At 41.4% G+C, this 20,073-nt stretch overlaps 1 protein-coding gene across 1 annotated transcript in view; it reads right to left on the bottom strand.

Moving 5' to 3' along the window:
- RAD23B (RAD23 homolog B, nucleotide excision repair protein) overlaps window positions 1-18,043 on the bottom strand; it is a 43,948-nt gene extending 25,905 nt beyond the window's left edge. The window contains exons 1-2 of the mRNA XM_043453142.1: window positions 17,571-18,043; window positions 1,034-1,115 (exon numbers count right to left, since the gene is read on the bottom strand). Coding sequence (XP_043309077.1) covers window positions 1,034-1,115; window positions 17,571-17,636 — 148 coding nt within the window. The 5' untranslated portion in view covers window positions 17,637-18,043. The remainder of the gene's footprint in view (window positions 1-1,033; window positions 1,116-17,570) is intronic.
- Window positions 18,044-20,073: the final 2,030 nt, after the last annotated feature.

The following is a 20,073-nucleotide window of genomic DNA, read 5'->3' as shown; positions in this document are numbered from 1 at the left end:
ACCTTGCATCTGTTAGAACAGCTTCATCAAGGAGACAAGAGGGGCCGGCAAGGTTATGGTGGAAAAAAAATCTTTATACACTGTTGGTGGGAATGTAAACTGGTCCAACCACTATGGAGAATATGGAGGTTTCTTAAGAAATTAAAAATAGATCCACCATATGACCCACTGTGTGTATGAGTTACGTCTTTTTTATTTATTCATCCCTTGATGGCCATTTTGGATTGTTTCCATATCTTAGCTATTGTGAATAGTGCTGCTACAGACACGGGAGTGTATATGTCTTGTCAAAATCCTGTTTTCACTTCTTTGGGTACATACAACATTATTCAACCACAAGAAAGACAGTAACTTCCTATCTGCAACAACATGAATGGACCTTGTGAACATTATGCTAAGCAAGATAAGTCAAGCACAGTATGATATCACTTATATGTGGAAATGTATGTGGAATTTAAAACTCTGAACTTTAAAAAAAAGGTTGTTTTACCTTGGTGGTTACCAAGGGTTTGGGGCATGGGGGAGATAAGAGTGATAGTGTTTAAGAGTATAAACTTGTAATGAGTATTAAATAAGCCAGAGAGATCTAATGCACAGTATAATGAATACAGACAATAATATTGTTAATTCTATAATGTGATAAGTATCACTACCACAGCAATCAATTACAATATGTATCAGAGCTAACACTTTGTACACTTTACACTTAAAAAATGTCACACAAAGTAATTCAATAAAATTTTTTACTTCAAAAAACAAAGCAAAACAAATACAGCCAGTTACACAACACTTACAAAAGAAAAAACTAACATCACTGGATGGAGAAATACATAAAGCAAATGTGAAAAACAGAGGACTAAATATTAATAAAATAACATTCAAATGACTGTTCATTCTCTGCTTTTATCTCTACAATGTTTCTAACAGAATCCGTTTGTATATGCTACAATTCTTAAGATGGTGATTTCTAAAACTAAAAGAATGTCACAGTATACATGAAAATGGCATGTTAATTTCAGTACTTAATTCATACCTGCATAAATTAACTTCTGACCTGCTACAGGAAAGGCATCTTTACCCTTTTCGGATTCAATCTTCTCTTTCAGTGCTCTCACCTATGGGAAAAATTTTAAAATATTTGAAAAAAAAATCTAAACAAAGGAAAATCCAGAATCTGAACAAATGATGCAATATAAAAATTTTATACATATTACTGATTCCAAAAACTTAAAAGATCATGTCTTCATAATATTATGTAAAAAAATTCTATTGATAACCCACACTATTAGATATGGTTAAGTATAAACTGTTTTACCATCTATTACACAGGTTTTTTTTCTTAAAAAGACTTTCTTAGTTGACTTTACAAATCTATTCAAAATAAATGTTTCAAAAGCAGAAACTATGATTCTCATTATAAAGTTTATGCATTTATCTCCCACAGAGTAGCAAAGTAAAGAAAAGCTCTCTAATCTAAAAGGTTTAAGAAATAAAGTGGTCTTGTCTACAATGATAAAAAGTAAGTTAAATATGAAAGTCAAAAAGCAAAGTATTTACTTTGAAGTGGCTAATGTTTCATTATAATCACTTGAGGGAGCTTTTATAAAGACCAATTAAAACATAATTTCTGAGTGTGGGTCTGGACATCAATATTTTGTAAAAGCTTTACAGCTGATTTCAAAATCTGGCCAAGGTTGAGAGCCACTGTATTACTTAAATGACCTTGAACAAGTTGCTCAGTTTTTCTCAGCATCAGTCTCATCTATAAAGAGGAACTGGAACGGATGATCTTTATGGTTTTTGATCTCTAAAATATGGTTTTCGATCTCTAAAATTATATGACAGGTTCATTATGAAGTACTCAGAAAACAAATGTAAACTATTTCTGAAGTAGGGTGGCACAGAAGTTAAAGAGAGAGAGAGAGAATAAAACTAAATTTCACTTAATGCCGAAGAATCAAGGGGGAAAATCTCATTTCTTTCAATTCCCAGAAAACTTCTGAAAATTGTACAAGTTGATAGTTCTGAGCTTTATGTGGAAAATTGTCATGGATACAAAAGGGAGGGCTCCTCCCCAAATCACACTGTTACTATTAATGTAAGTAGTAGCTGAAATCCAAACCCAGATCTTCTGACTCCAAGCTTTAGAGGAGAGTATTTTGCAAATGTCACATAAATCACCCTTGCTATACTTATCATCTTCCTGAAGTGGGTCAGTAGCATCATTGCTATTCTGTTATTTCCCAAAGTGGAAATCCGTCACAAGAATCTCAACCAGTAAATATATATGATTACGAGAGGGAAAGTAGGACAAACAACAACAAAACACTCCTCCAATCATTTTATTACTAAATAACAGTGCTTCAAAGAAATCAAAACTGTGATTAACAAATATTAAGAAATAACAATGAGAACTCTATATACATTAATACCTATATGATGTAATTAAAAAAGTAATCACAGACTAATACTAAACATTTATTATTGAAGGAAAATTAACTAAGCATGTAATTCAAACAGAAATAACAAGAAACATATCATACGGAAAATGCACATAAATTAAGAGAAATAGTAGAAAATGGTTCCTGTAGCAACAGAAAAATGGACGAATGACACAGCAGGCAAGTCACAATTATAGACCCAATAAAAAGAAAGCTCAACCTCATTAATAACCAGAAGCACAAATTTTAATGTCAGATTATCATTAATCCAATAACGGTCACACTGGAAAAGACTGTCTTGAATAATTTTTGGTGTTAAGTGTGAAGAGAGGGATATACTTTCAGAATGAGAGTATCAAATAATATAATGTTTTGTGGACAATATGCCAAAATGTCTCAGTATTTTGGCAGAGGGCGTGTGGGAGTGTGTGTAGATTCAACCTGGCAATACCACTTTAGGTCATGCATCAAAGAACACAGGAGAACTAGACTTTGGAACCAGGTTCACTGACCCATCCAAGCTTCTGGCATTATTCCTTTACCTCAACCCAATGATCTTCACTTCCATCCATTTAAGTCATCTACTCACAGCCATTAGACAGCCCCAAAATGCTCTTCGAAATTATAATAAAAGTGCTAATCTCTTCCCATCAACTCTCTCAGTAACTGTTCACACCTGCTCTTGCATTTCATTACGACCTTGGTCCCATGAGCCTCTCCTTTCATTCCAGCTCTGTTCAGCGTAGACAATAACGCCACTGCTTCTACGACTTTCTAACACACAGCTGTTTGTCTTCCTACTGCTCCTACCAGGCACATCTCCACATGTGGACCAACACAACCGACTTTGTCAGCGCTCAAACTTTACCTCAACCACGCTGTGCTGTCATACCTTTCTACCTCACGGAGCTAACAAATCTCACCTTTAATACCTAACCAGCTACTTATCCACATTCCCAGTCTTCTTAATGTTACTGAAGAAAAGGAAAGACATCCCCAATCCTTCTGTTCCCCTGGTTAGCCCTCTCCCTCCCTCCTCCAAGACGTTGTTGTTTCAAATCTGTACTCTCCTCTAAGTCTGATTCCCAACACGTGCCCCCTCCCCACAGACGATCACTTTCTACTTCATTCAAGACACAGACAACACCCCAGGAACTCACTCTCAACTTGCTGCTTCCAAACTGACACATGGGTTTTTTTTGGCATCCAGATTGACCTAATCTCCGTATTCTTCTCTACTCCCTCTCTTCAAATCTAATTCCTGTTGTCCCTCCAGTACCTTGCTAGATTCATTGTTTCCTATCTCCCCACCCACTTTTATTTTCAACCTCTCCCTCAAGGCCAGTTCATTTCCATTCACACTAAACAGACCTAATTCTCTATCATCTTAAAAACAACCCCCTCCCCCAATCTGTCTCCTGCTGGTTACACTCTCCTCCCCTTGTCTCAAGCAATTTTCAAAAAAGTTAACTACACATTGCTTTTACTTACCCACAACTGCATACTTACTACTCAAGAGTGCAATACAATGGGATAAACTGAAGCGTGGACTTTGTTCTCATTTTGCTGCTTATTGTCGGCAGCGGCGCCACTCCTACAATGACAGGAAGGTGGCCCTCCCCAGTACCCCTGAGTTTAGCAGCATCAGCACCCAACATGTCTTAATCCTTCTCTATAGTATTACCTGCCCTCTCTGTCACAGCTGACAGTACTGACCCATTTCTCCCTTTCACACTGTCCTCCTTTGGATTCCGTAACACTAAACTCTTCCAGTGTTCCTCCTACCTCTACCCCCTCCATTTTGAAATCCCCTTCCTTGCCCAGACCTTTAAGTGTTGTCAAGGCTCTGCTTCTGACTGCACTTTCTTTCGCACACTCTTCTGGGATAATCCATCTCATCTACCTCTAGGTCTTGAGAAGGATTCAGATGTCACCTGTATCTCTAGCCCAGCTCTCCCTTGACCTTCAGTTTTGCATATCCAACTCTACTAGAAACCTTCACTGGATATCCCATAGGCATTTGAACCAGAATGTATTTCTGAAGGATGGTTTCTAGACTACTTTAAGTCTTCTCTAACCCAATCAAGCTGAGCATCATTTTGAAATAGCTTATACAGAAAAGCCTTCTTTCCAGATGCTGTGAAGAAGGAAAAGGGAGCAACTCTTGCACATGGCTTCTCCAGGAAGCAGCAGCCAATGGAGTCAACAAAAGAGTCCAAAATGCAGTACTTAAGTGCAACCTCAAAAACGACAGAGTGATCTCTGTTCATTTCCAAGGCAAACTATTCAGTATCACACTAATCCAAGTCTATGACCCAGTCACTAATGCTGAAGAAGCAGAAGTGGAACGGTTCTATGAAGATCTACAAGGCCTTCTAGAACTAACACCAAAAAAGGTGTCCATTTCATCACAGGGGACTGGAATGCAAAGTAGGAAGTCAAGAGATACCCAGAGTAACAGGCAAGCTTGGCCGTGGAGTACAAAATCAAGCAGGGCAAAGGCTAACAGAGTTTTGCCCAGAGAATGCACTGGTCACAGCAAACACCTTCTTCCAACAACACAAGAGACGACTCTACACATGGACATCATCAGATGGTCAATGTCGAAACCAGATGGATTATATTCCTTGCAACTGAAGATGGAGAAGCTCTATACAGTCAGCAAAAAACAAGACCAAGAGCTGACTGTGGCTCAGATCATGAACTCCTTATTGCAAAATTCAGACTTAGATCGAAGAAACTAGGGAAAACCACCAGACCGTTCAGGTATGACCTAAATCAATTCCCTTACTACTATACAGTGGAAGTGACAGATTCAAGGGATTAGATCTGACAGACAGAGTGCCTGAAGAACTGTGGACAGAGGTTCGCAACATTGTACAGGAGGCTGATTAAAATCATCCCCAAGAAAAAGAAATTCAAAAAGGCAAAATGCCTGAGGAGGCCTTACAAATAGCTGAGAAAAGAAGAGAAGCGAAAGGCAAAGGAGAAAAGGAAAGATATATCCATGTGAATGCAGAGTCTAAAGAATAGCAAGGAGAGATAAGAAAGCCTTCCTCAGCGATCAATGAAAAGAAATAGAGGAGAGCACCACAATGGGAGAGACTTGAGATTTCTTTAAGAAAATGAGAGATACCAAGGGAACATTTCATGCAAAGATGGGCTCAATAAAGGACAGAAACGGTATGGACCTAACAGAAGAGAAGATATTAAGAAGAGGTGGCAAGAATACACAGAAGAACTATACAAAAAAGATCTTCACGACCCAGATAATCATGATGGTGTGATCACTCACCTAGACCCAGACATCCTGGAATGTGAAGTCAAGTGGGCCTTAGGAAGCATCACTATGAACAAAGTCAGTGGAGATGATAGAATTCCAGCTGAGCTATTTCAAATCCTAAAAGATGATGCTGTGAAAGTGCTGCACTCAATACGCCAGGAAATTTGGAAAACTCAGCAGTGGCCACAGGACTGGAAAAGGGCAGTTTTCATGCCAATCCCAAAGAAAGGCAATGCCAAAGAATGTTTAAACTACCACACAATTGCACTCATCTCACACGCTAGCAAAGTTATGCTCAAAATTCTCCAAGCCAGGCTTCAACAGTACATGAACTGTGAACTTCCATATGTTCAAGTTGGATTTAGAAAAGGCAGGGGAACCAGAGATCAAATTGCCAATATCCATTTGCTCATAGAAAAAGCAAGAGAATTCCAAAAAAATATCTACTTCTGCTTCACTGACTACACTAAAGCCTTTGTCTGTGTGGATCACAACAAACTGTGGAAAATTCTTCAAGAGATGGGAATATCAGACCACCTTATCTGCCTCCTGAGAAATCTGTATGCAGGTCAAGAAGCAACAGTTAAAACTGGACATGGAACAACACACTGGTTCCAAATAAGAAAAGAAGTACAGCCAGACTGTATATTGTCACTCTGCTTATTTAACTGATATGCAGAGTACATCGTGCAAAGTGTCAGGCTGGATGAAGCACAAGCTGGAATCAAGGTTGCCGGGAGAAATATCAATAACCTCAGATACACAGGCAACACCACTCTTAAGGCAGAAAGCAAAGAAGAACTAAAGAGCCTCTTGATGAAAGTGAAAGAGGAAGAGTGAAAAAGCTGGCTTAAAAGTCAACATTCAAAAAACTAAGATCATGGCATCGGGTCCCATCACTTCATGGCAAATAGACGGGGAAACAATGGAAACAGTGACAGATTTTATTTTCTTGGGCTCCAAAATCACTGCAGATGGTGACTGTGGCCATGAAATTAACAGACACTTGCTCCTTGAAAGAAAAGCTATGATCAACCTAGACAGAATATTAAAAAGCAGAGACATTACTTTGCCAATAAAGGTCCATCTAGTCAAAGTTATGGATTTTCCAATAATCATGTATGAATGTGAAAGTTGGACTATAAAGAAAGCTGAGTGCTGAAGAACTGATGCTTTTGAACTGTGGTGTTGGAGAAGACTCTTGACAGTCCCCTGGACTGCAAGACGATCCAACCAGTTCATCCTAAAGGAAATCAGTCCTGAATATTCATTGAAAGGACTGATGCTGAAATTGAAGCTCCAATTCTTTGGCCACCTGATGCAAAGAACTCACTCACTGGGAAAGACCCCAATGCTGGGAAAGACTGAAGGCAGGAGAAGGGGACGACATAGGATGAAATGGTTGGATGGCATCACCGACTGGATGGACATGAGTCTGAGCAAGCTCTGGGAGTTAGTGAAGGACAGAAAAGCCTGGCATGCTGCAGTCCATGGGGTCACAAAGAGTAGGACATGACTGAACAACAGAACTGAACTGAACTGTGCTGAGCCCCATGTCAATGCTTCCAGTAAGTCATCTCAAAAGGATGGGCATAATACTAAGCACTACAATCAGAGTAAACACGTTTCTCCTGGATGAAGCAGGAATATGGAACTATACTTTCATTTTGCTGTTTATTTTCCCCTAGATAAAGGATGGTAGTTTATCATTGATTAGAGACAGAACATGGTTAAGACTCAAGAAATCTATTTTTTTTCTAACCACATACTTCTCTTTTATGAAACCGTGCATTTTAAAAGAAAAACATAATCAACATCTTCCACTAAACATAGCTAACATCGCCTTTTTTATCCAAAAGGGAGACAATCATAATAGTTTACTGAAAAAGGCCAACACAAAAGCAGATCAGTTATCCTTTTCATCCCATTCTGTTCTGAGGAAGTTGTCTCTCACTTCTCCAATATTCCTTACATTAAATCCAGTGGTTCCAACTTATCATCTAACTACTTTTCAATGTGAACACTATATTGTATCCCATGACACTATCTTAGTTCAGGCCAACCACCATTAAAAGTAGTTATTTCCATGAATTTAAGTTGTATGTTTCAAATATAAAAGTAATGTCTTTTAAATCTTATCTCCACAGTAGTATGATGTTTTGCAAGTCAGTCTTCTTACACATCACTTAGTTCATGGGTGCTACATACTTACCATGTGTCAGGCAGTGTACAAAGAGTCTCACAATATTTAATTCATTTACTCTATGTTAGATCTCTATTTGAATCCTGGCTGGTTATTCAGACAGACTTAGTATTTGAGAACAAATACTGTCGAGATTTGTGAACACTGATGCAGGCATTTTTGAGGCAATCGGCCATCCTTTGACCCAAAAATTCCACCTCTAAGAATCAGTACTAAAAGGATGTTCACAGAAATACTTCAAAGATACATGAACAAAATGTGTTCATGTGTAGTACACTACTTACTGTAATACCGCAAACAACCCTAAATATCCATCAATGGTGAAATGGTAAAATACATTATTGCTCATTCATACAGCTGTATAGTTATGCAATACATTAAGAACAGTGACTAAAGAAATGCAGAGAATGCATATACATTAAAATGACTGGATGAAATATTTACAATTATCTTTAAGGGACAAAAGCAATGGATTTTAAAATACATAGTGTTGTTTTTATGTATTATACGCACACATTTTTCTGGAAAAAAAAAAAAGCAGCACATACAGAATTCAGAAGTGGTTACTTAAGACCAGGGGCCTAAAGCCTTTTGCTTTTTATTTTATACATTTTACTTACTATAACAAGTCTCGATTGTTTTTAGTAATGAGGGGAAATTTAAGTAGTTTAAAAGAAAAAACATCTCATTGTACCCTCTTCCAACCATTACTAATATTACACAAGAATACACTGCAATTTATGAGATCTCACTAAAGCAGAAAATTCTGGATAGTAGTTCTAACACTATATAGCCTAGCAAATTAAAAAAATTAGTAACAGCAAATAAGTTTTAGCCATTAACCATTATGTATGTGTTAGTAGCTTAGTCAAATCTGACTCTTTGCAACCCCATGAACTGTAGCCTGCCAGGCTCCTCTGTCCATGGAATTCTCCAGGAAAGAATACTGGAATGGGTTGCCATTCCCTTCTCCAGGGTATCTTCCCAATCCAGGGATCGAACCTGGGTCTCCCACATTGCAGGCAGATTCTTTACTATCTGAGCCACCAGGGAAGCCCCCATTAGCAAAAGGAAACAGAGACCTAAAGCAAAATATGTTTACAAAAGGATTTCATACATTTACACTATGGGCAAAACTTTTTCATTTTTGGTTCCTTGGGCAGTATCCTTCCATTTGAGAAACTGGTGCAGGCACCAAAGAGTATTTCCTGAATCTTGCCCACAAAGCAGGTTTCAGGTAATTCTAAAAACAGAACTGATTATGAAGATGTCAGCTGACATTAACGCAACAGAAAAAATCTTCCCACTGGACCAAAGGAATGAAAAAACGTGGCACAATCATTTTTGTTTAACTGAAAAAATAATTCAGATTACAGTATTAACAATGCGTGGATAACAGTAAACAAAGGCAGTAACCCTAATCTCAAATTAGGGTTATGATCTAAAAGTTACTATTTTAAGTATAATTTGAAATTCATAATCCATTCTCCCCCAACAGAAACTATGATAATTGGGCTCCTAAAGCCAAAGTACTGAAAGTGTTAGTCACTGAGTTGTGTTCAACTCTGCAACAGAGAACTGTTGAATTGTAGCCCGCCAGGCTCCTCTGTCTGTCGAATTCTCCAGGCAAGAATACTGGAGTGGGCAGCCATTCCCTTCTCCAGGGGAATCTTCCCAACCTGGGGATTGAATCTGGGTCTCCAGCATTGCAGGCAGACTCTTAACTGTCTGAGCCATCAGGGAAGCCCCTGGTAACCAACAGCAGCTACTAATTTCTTCTTCTTCTTCTTCTTTTTTTAATAAAAAAAGCCTATCTATTTATGCCAGTTTAATCTATTCTACAATATTATAAATACATTTCTAACAGTATGGTCTCATCAAGATCAAAACAGACATAGACTTTGAAGACAGTAAAGCAGAAACTCCCAAGTTACTCGTAAATTTTAAAGTTTCTATGTAGGCAAAGAACGGATCTAATACACGACAAAAAAAGCCACCCACCTAATACAACCAGACCCGTAAAGAACAGGACAGAGGGAGAGACAACAACTGTTATCCACCCATTGAAGCTCGAGGACCTATTCATACATATTAATCATTTGCAGCTGCTCTACTTCCTCTGCTGGAAAAGGTATATACAATGCTAAAGGGTTTATAAAGTTCATTTCACTAAAAATTCCATATACAAGAAATGTATTTATCCAAACTTACGAGGAACAGACACTGTGGTGTCCTTCAGCAGGATTCACTGTTCTATACCAAGTTTAAATTTATAACATTTCTTTCCAAAAGCAACTGAAATTTTATACATTATCTATGAAATAATCTCAATTTTCAAGCCTAAAATGGCAGAACACAGCTCTCAACACTGAAGTTGCTGACTTCATCAAGCTGAGAAAATAAGGATATCTCACAAAAACCATGTTCAAAAAGGACAGTGAAAACACTGATCACAATGAATGGAAAACTGATAAAAACAGGACTTGTTTTTTTAAAAAACTGTGTAAGATTTATGATTTCACAATTTACCCAGATTTTCAGATCCATGATCTCATCTGATTTTCACACCATCTCTATGAGGAAGGCAGATAAATTACTATTCCTCCCATTTCACCCATGAGAAAACACATTTAAGCACTATACCACATTCAAAGATACCAAGCAACTACAAAGTGGGAAAAAGCTCTCCTCTATCTTAGGAACAGTATGATGTATTTGAAAGAGCAAGATGTTTAAAAAAAAAAAAATCTAGCAAACAGATTCAAGAGCTACTCTTAAGTTCTGCTGTAAGGAAGAGGGGGAAACGGGACAGTAGACAAATGTGGAGACAAGGGAGGGTTCTACTAAAACAAGGACAATGTTAAGATAACTCTAGAAATGGAAAAATCAATGATGAGGAAAAGGAGAACTGATGGAGTAGTGTCCTTTATAAATGGGTTTAGGAAGTTGTGGGAAAGTGGAGGAAGCAGCCTTAGATGGTACTATCCACGAGACATAGCTATCTCCACAACAGAGAGGCTGTCGGGTAGGGCGCTCTGCTGGGATCTTGAGTAAGTTCTGTCCTGACAGTTTCTATATTCTCAATAAAATCTCAAATCTAGGGTCATCAACTGAAAATAGAGCGGAGGTGGTATGAAATCTGCCGATGACACGGGAAAAATGAACTGACTAGTGAAGCGTATGACTGCCGGCACGAAGGACTTGGTGATGATTGTCGTTCAGCAATTTGAGACAAGGAGCCCGCGTGTTCAGCTTCTAGTAGCACAGGGGCAAGCACAGACTTCATCACATCTGGGGTTTTTCAAACAAGAACCACGGGGCGAGAGTGGGACCATGTTGTGAAGCGCTGTCACCAAGCACACTGTGTACTACCTCAAACTCACTTAACCTTCAAAACAATCCTGAGCGGCCAGTACTTCCGTGGCTATATTCTCAACCTCACTGATGAGGAAACAGGCACAAAACTGGGTGACTAGCCAAAGGGCACATCACATGGCAAGTGCTATGGCCAGGATTGAGACTTGGGCAGCCTGGCTCAAGAGACATGCTACACTTGACCCTTGCAAAGGAGTGATTATAACCACTGGCTCTATTTTAGCTGGGCAAAAGTGGAAGCAATAACATGGAGGGGGGGAGCAGAGAAAAGCAGTACAGATCAAACAGATTCTAAGTCTCATAAAAACTGGCAACAGAGGAAAGTTAAAGTGAGGTACCAAAAACAGATCACTGTGGACAAGAGGAAGAGCTCCAGTTACCTGCTATGATAAGAGCTAGTTACCACTCCTGGGTCTGAATAAATGAAGTAAGTAGAAGGAAAGATCACCAGATGGGCAATTAATGAATTGAGATCAGACTGTGGGCAAGACCGTTCAAAGACAGTGAAACTACCAAGACCATTGACTGTGACCCCAGACAGGTTACTCATCATGCTGGTCTCCAATTCTTTTTAAAACACACATTATTACATATTTTTCACAATTCTGGTTTATTTTTTTAAAAAACAATGCCTACCACAAGCTGTGACACTCAGAATTATTGCGATTGTTTTCACGTGTCTCCCATGCATTCCTCAATTCACTCAAATCTAACTTCTGGCCCCACCGCTTCAAGGAGACTACTCTCCCGGGTCACTTACGACCTCCAAGTTGCCAAAAACAAAAGTCATGTTCCTTGTTTTCATCTTAACTTTTTTGCAAGTAGCAGATACATTTGACCCTTTCCTTGTCTTTGAAACTTTTTTCTTCTCTTGGATTCTTCCTATTTCAAAGGTTGCTCCTTGACTGCCTGACCTCTTCACTATTCAGTCTTCGCATGGTAGAGCGCCCCAGGTTTCAGCCCTAAGCACCACTCCATTCCATTCTCACCAAGGTTCCTCAATTCTAGTAGCACACAAGGGGTAATTTAGGCAGTTGGGCTCGATTTCGTCAAGAACAGGCACTGAAAAAGGCTGAGGCAAGATGATCTCATCCATTTCCATGGACTGAGGTCAAACATACATGTGGCTTGTCATGTCTCTAACCCCAGCCAAATTTCCCTCTGGAATTGAAATTCATAGCAAATCTCCTTGTCATCTCCACTTGAATGTTTTAGTAGGCGTCTTAAATGTAAGTCTTTGAGTTCCCGCCCCAATCCCTAAACCTGCTCCTCTCCCATCCCGCCATGTCTCGGCAAAGAACATGGTATTCACACAAGTTATACAACTGAAACCTACACTTAATCTTTGATTTCTCAACTTCCCCCACTCCAACTCTTCATCAGCTCTACCCTTCCAACCATATCTCAAATCCTTCCAACTCTCTTTATATCTCTACTCTTACTTCCCTGGTCAAAGCTTCAACTCCCGAAACTGTTGTGCAAGCCTCACTGCTCTTCGTACTATCTGTTCTCCAGACAGCAAAATAACCTTTCCAAATCATAAAAGAAATATTCTTCTCTGCTCTACTTAAAAGCCCCCAAAGGCTTCCTATTTTACAATGAAAAGCTCCAGCTTATTACAAAGCCCTACAGGCCCTGGCCTCTTGCCTAACTCTAATCCCTCACCTCTCTTTCCCTTCACCTACTAGAACAACAAAACAGGCCTTTTTTGATTCCCAAAGCACTCTTGAAAGTCTTTCCCTAAAGAAAACACTCTCCCCATCTCTGAGTGCTTATTATTCAGATCTCAGTTTAAATGTCACCTTATTTAGAAAGGTCTTCTGTGACCAGTCAATTTAAAAGTAGCCACCTAGTCATGCACTATCACATTACCTCACCCTATTTCAATTCTCTACATAACTCTTACCATTATCTGGTTTTGAAAACTTGTTTTTCAACTGATTTATCCCACTACAACGTATGCACCATAATAGCAGGACCTGACATTTTTAGTAAGTATTCAACCAACAGTAAATAAATTTACATGCAAAGATTGAGGGATCACTGACTTGGCAATTCACCAAAAAATGTATTTAGTTCATTCAAAAGATCTTTATCAAATTCTTGTTGCTGTTGTCTAGTCTCCAAGTCATATCGAACTCTTTGCAACCCAAAGGACTGTAGGCTCCTCTGTCCATGGGATTTCCCAAGCAAGGATACTGGAGGGGGTTGCCATTTCCTTCTCCAGGGGATCTTCCCGACCCAGGGATCGAACCCACATCAGCTGCATTGGCAGATGGATTCTCTACCACTGAACCACCTGGAAAGCTCCCTTAAATGCTTCCTGCATGCTAAGTACAGAAACAGCAAAGGTCTGATACAAGCCATTACCAGGTTTCCCAGGTACTTCCAGTATTTTGTTTTACCAAAATGCCAAGACACCTGTGATATAGTATTTTAATACGTTAACTACTTAAAGGTTTTAATAATCTAGAAAACTTCCATAATAAGGCACTAACTCCAGCACAACTCTATTATAATATAATTAGCCATGATGGAACAATGTGCTAAAAAATGATGGCTAGTAAATCTTATATACAAAACTAGTACTCAAGCAGTATTTTGTAGCACAAATGTATCACGAAGTGAGATAATTCTTTGCAGATTACTGTACAGAACATCAAATATACTGTCTAATCAAAACTACTGTACTTCAGCAACCGTCTTATCAAAAACTTCCAATGTATACACATAGCTTTGTTGTGACTTATGTAGTATTTTAGCTTGTGCATTTAATGTCTCACCTCAAACTTACTGTTGTTTTTTCCCCAGTTACTTTATAAGAGGAGATGAATTATTATTGTAATAATAAAAAGACTTCTGTAATGGTTAACACTAAAGGCAGTGCAAGATAATGGTCAAGTAAATGGTACAAAATGGCAATGTTAAGAAAGTTTCACTGTTTTGTTTTTTTTTTTTTTAAAAAAGGAGGGGAGGACTTTCAACATTCAAAAACTAAAGCAAATACAAACACCTTAAAAACAAATCCTCTTGCTTTTTCTACTGTGTCTGTCTCCTACGCTATAGCCACCGTCTGAGCTAAGACTATGTAAATATGCCTCCCCAAAAGACCCAGACTATGTCTCCATGTCCTTGCATTCCTCTGGTTCTGCCAGTCAAAGCTTACTGAACATTTACTTGTTCAGCAAATGAATCACTCCCATGATTCCTCTTATCTCTCAGTCCTCTTTCACTCATTTTTGCTCCTACTCCTCTCAAGCTCACAAGAGTTTCTACACCAGCCATTTCAAGTTACTTAACTAATTTAAGGTTCCTTAGTTACTTCTAGGTAAAAAAATCAAACCTCTGAGTGGCCAACATAGAGGTTTCAGAGACCAAAATCTGTTCATTTTATGTCAATCTCCCTAGAAGTCTCACTGAAATCCTATTTTTTCCCCTTTATTTTAGATTTATTTTCCTAATATCCTGGCTATCTAGTTTTCACAAACAGGATACTTACAGTCTGCCGATAATTATATAATTTTCATTGCTTCTTTTACTGGAATGCTCTCAAATACAGTATTAAAAATAAACGTTAATTTAAAAATCACTATAAAGATGTAATTAAAATAGCTCTAATATTCCCCCATTTCTGAAATTTAAGTCCATTAAAGTAAAAACCCACAAGTCATTTTAAAATAAATGTTTCAGAATATCCGGACTGAATGTTTTCATTTCTTGTCTCAGACTAACAATGTTAGGTTTTACATTTATATAAACAGCAACAAAAAACTGAAGAAGCAACTCTGTAACTAAGCTTTCTGAAAATCTACCTCCAGAAGTATATGTTTATACTTCATATAAATAAACTGGATAATAGCTAATTACCTATACAAACACAAATAGCAACATAGCTAATTATCTATACAAACACGATATTGGCTCTAAGATAATGAATGCATAAAATGCCTCAAGAGCAATACAAATCTAGTAGAACATAAATATTTCAGTGGAGCTGTAGAAAGTCACTGCATATCTTCAATAAACCCAGAAATATAAAACAAAAACACAACACACACAAACCCACTCCAAACCTTTAGGCTTCAATAATTCTGGAACTAATTGTGAATACCAGAATAAAGTTCCTGCAGCACCAACATTACAAAAAACCAAAGTCAATAGATACTTTATGGAAAATTTTGGCTGAAAACATTAAACAGCTGCATTTTCACTTCCATCCTTTAACTTATAAGTACCCACTAAGCAGTAAAGGAATATTCAGGAAGAATTTGATTTGCCAGTTAATAGCAATCCACAGGTGTTGTCAATTTTGAGGACACTTAATTTCTCATCAAAACTTGGTATCTCTTGTACCTTTTAAGAATTTATCATGTAGCATGTTTACACATATAATTAAGTACCTTGAACTAAAATCATTTTGTGCCACAATTTCAAAAAGGTTGGGAACTACATTTTTAAATAATTCAAGACGTAGAAAACTTCCTCACTCAAAGGTACCCATTGATTAATAATTGATTCCATTTACTGACCAAAAATTAAATACTATTTAATCTTCACATCTTTGTAAAACTGGTACATGGCAAATTAACTTAGAGCCGCAAATGGGCGCTCACGTTTATTTAATTAACCAACACTAAGTAGTCATGTATGGATGTGAGAGTTGGACTATAAAGAAAGCTGAGCATCCAAGAATTGATGCTTTTGAACTGTGGAGCTGTGGCGTTGGAGAAGATTCTTGAGAGTCCCTTGGACTGCAAGGAGATCCAACCAGTCCATCCTAAAGGAAATCAGTCCTGAATATCAGTGGATGGACTGATGCTGAAGCTGAAACTCCAATACTTGGCCACCGGATGCGAAGAAGTGACTCATTGGAAAAGACCCTGATGCTAAGAAAGACTGAAGGCGGACGACAGAGGATAAGATGGTTGAATGGCATCACCGACTCAATAGACATGAGTTTAAATGAGTAAGCTCCAGGAGTTGGTGATGGACAGGGAGGCCTGGCATCCGGCGGTCCACAGGGTCGCAAAGAGTCGAACACGACTGAGCTGAACTGAAGGTCCCCGACCTCCACCAAAATTGAATCAATCATTTTGAAAAATACAGACGGGCAGAAAGTTGCTGCTGTAAATACAACACTGTGACAACCTCAAAGGTGTGCAGACGCACACTTCCAGAACACAAGAAGTAAGTTTACACTGAATGGCAATTTTTAGATCTTGGCATAAAGTTGTACTGATTTCAACACAGTGGCTTTTTGCGGTCACAAATACAGAGAATGACATGAGAATTTTACACGTGAAGTTTGAGTCGTTCAAGAGTTTACAGAAGAGATTCAGAGTTTTTATTTTATTTCTCCTCTGAAAGGTTATTATTTGGGGGTAGGGTGCAGACTTCCGACTCCTACAATTTCAAGGCTTCTAACACAGGGAACTCGCTAATCTGGAGTTAAGTTTGCGTCTGGATTTACTGGAAGGGCTCTAATGCAACAATCTTCACCACCAAAGAGGCCTCGAAGTGCAATCAACGTATGGGTGTGGGCTGGGTGGCGGCAGAACTGCTGCGAGACGATTCGAGATTTATGCAAATAAAAGGGTCACCAATTCTGCGGCGAAGAGGGCAAAAAAATGCATTTTCACCACCCCTCACACTCACACTCCGCGGCTGACAGAACCCGATACCATTTTATTTAAGGCTCATTATCTCCAGTTACCACCTCCAAGACCTCAGCGCCTAACCAGGTCCACGCAGGGACAGTGGCGACGCCTACCTCTCCCTCCCCAATCTGTGCACCCACACCCGGTAGCCCAGCTCGACCGCCCAGGCCACCCTGACGTCCCCTCCCCCTCTGGCCCCTCCGCCGAGAGCGCCCAGGCCGAGGCCTCCGGTGCCCCGCTAGCGCGTGCTTCACGCCATATGCTACCCGGGCTTCGGTGTCCGACCACTGCTTCCCCTCACTGCTGCCACAAAACTGCCACAAAGCCCGCAGCCCACCCTTGAAGGTCCAGTGGGCCGCACGCCGCCGGGTCCCTGGCCCTACCCGCGCCCGGAGCCCGCAGGCCTCATAAGCGCCCGGGTCCCTAGACCCCCGGCTCGCCATGCCCTCTCGGGTGCACCGCGGCTCTACCCGCTCGGGCTCCGCTCGAAGCTGAGGTCGGGGCCCCGCACGCGGTCCCGCCGCGCCACCCACCCCAGCCCAGGCCCTCCCGGCCCCTCGCGCGGACCGCCCCCGATCCGTGCCGGGCCCAGCGCGCTCCGCCGCACTCACCGTCTCGTCGGGGTCGATGTCGATCTTGAAGGTCTGCTGCTGGAGGGTCTTCAGGGTGACCAGCATGGTGCCGTCGCGCAGCTCCGCTGCCGGGCCTGCTCCGGGTGCTGGCCGCTGGGCGGGGTCTGTGGCCTGGCGGGGCCCCGGGGTCGCCCGCGCTCCTCGCGCACTCGGGAGGAAGGCGGTGGGGGTGGGGGCTTGTCACATTCGCCCTGCAGAGCGGCCTCTCCCCGAGTCCTGGCCCCCGGCCGCGCCGCTCCCTCCGCGACTGCGGCCTTCCTCGCGAGCTCGGGCCACCGTGCTTCCTCACGCGCCCGGTTACCAGCCACTGGGTCTGCAGGAAGCGCGAGGGGCTCTGCGAGAGGAGCACAGAATCCGCTAGCTCACCACAGGCTGGTGGCCGCCATCATCGTGACTCGCCGAGACGCGCCCTCCCCCCACCACCCTAAAAACCTGGGGGGATGGGGCCGGGCTGGCAGAGCGCGCAGGCGTAGGGTGCGGCGAGGCTGTGCGCAGGCGCAGCTAAGAACTCCGCCCCGGAATTGGGGCGGGGCGGATTGCCGCTCTGGAATGTCGGCCGTCTGGAAGGCGCGTGCGCAGGCGCAGTCAGTGGGCGTCGCGGGGGGTGGAGCTCAGGGCTTCCTCGTCGCGTCTGTTTCTGGGGCCTTCTCCCGCCCGCTGTCGCTCCGCCTACGTGCAGACTCCGGTTGCCTGAGTTGCGCAATCCGTAGCCGGGGAAGCGCTACGTGGAGACAGGACAGAGTGGATGGCGATCCTTGGAACTGGGGAGCTAGAGGGCGGTAGGTCGGGGCGAGGTTTAAGTGAAAGGGTCGTGGGCAACCAGAATAGTGGGCCGGCGCTTGCTGTGAGGCTGAACCCTTGTGCTGGGATTAATTTACCCTGAGAACACTGACTTCAGCGCCAGACCAAGTTAATGGACCTTGCGCCTAAATATAAGATCAAATTATATCACTTCCCCAGGCAGATCTGTCCAATGGCACCTCATCTCATGAGTAAAAGTCAAAGTTCCTAGAGCTAGATACACAGTCCCTACCTCCCACATCCTATTCTTTCGGCTTGCACTAGACGTTGTTGGTGGATGTTCAGCAAATGCTCTCACCTGAGAGTCTACCTTCACCCTTGCCGTTTCCGCTTCGAGTCCTCTGTTCCTCGATACGTGCGTGGCTCGCCATCTCACTTCCTTCAAATCCTTGCTCAGATGTCGCCTTCTCAGGGAGATCGACTCTGGATACCCGACTTAAAGCAGCAACTTCCCTAGTTCCGTTACCCTGCTGTGTTTTCTATCGTACTTAGTTCAGTTCAATTCAGACGCTCAGTCGTGTCCGACTCTGCGACCCCAATGCCTGCAGCACGCCAGGCTTCCCTCTCCATCACCAACTCGCGGAGCTTACTCAAAGTCAGGTCTGTCGGGTCGGTGATGCCATCCAACCATCTCATCCTTTGACGTCCCCTTATATTAAGACATATTTATTGGGTTTATCATCTTTCTCCCTTCAGTAAATCACAGGCAAGCTGCACAAAGGCAAAGATTTTGTTGTGTTGTGTGATGCACCCCTAGCACGAAGAAACATGCCTGGAGTGTAATGCAGGCACGGTAAATATTTTTGGAATCCATGAATGTGCTCTTGGTTTCTCATCAGTAAAATGGGGATAATAATAGCACTTCATTGATTATTGGAGGGGGGTGTTGAATAGTGTATGTAAAATATTTGTACCAGGAATGCACAGTTAGTAGCCCATAAGTAGATAGCTGTTTGTAGTATGCCCATTTCAACTAAGAAAACTGAAGTATAATGAGTAACGTACCTGGAGTCACCCACCTGCTAAGTGGCAGGTCCAGAATCTGAATCCAAGCAGAATGATTTCAAAGTCTATGCTCCTAGGTGCCTGGCTTTCCTCTCTCTTAATTACCTACTCTGCTGCACATTTAGGGGCTTCCGTGATAGCTCAGACGGTAAAGAATCCGCCCGCAATGCGGGAGACCAGGGTTCAATTCCTGGGTCGGGAAGATCCCCTGGAGAAGGGATAGGCTACCCACTCCAGTATTCTTGGGCTTCCCTTTATGGCTTAGCTGGTAAAGAATCTGCCTGCAATGCGGGAGACCTGGGTTCAGCTGCACATTTAACTTAAAGTAATTCAAATGCAAAGTTACAGTTAGGTCACTAGCTGTATGACTAATTGCAAATTACCCCCACTGTACCAGCATCCTCACTGAAATAATGTCACTGCTTGGTTTTCTGTGGATTCTAGGAGCCCAGATCTAATTCTTCCATGGAACTTTGCCTGACCAACCTGGTGTTGCCCTATTGTATTGTAATTCAGCATCCAACCCTCCACCCTCTGTCTTCCCCTTTATCTATTATTAGTCACCAGGTGATCTCATCTTATCCCTTGTTTTGAAATACCTCTCGCCTGGACTTTTCCCCTTAGCTATCATTAGCTGATTGCCTGCACAGTATCTTTTTAAAAAATATTTATGTAT

Source organism: Cervus canadensis, chromosome 30, assembly GCF_019320065.1.
Source record: "Cervus canadensis isolate Bull #8, Minnesota chromosome 30, ASM1932006v1, whole genome shotgun sequence".
NCBI lineage: Eukaryota > Metazoa > Chordata > Mammalia > Artiodactyla > Cervidae > Cervus > Cervus canadensis.
The sequence above is the reverse complement of the archived record's forward strand: the minus strand, read 5'-3'. Positions and strand labels throughout refer to the sequence as shown.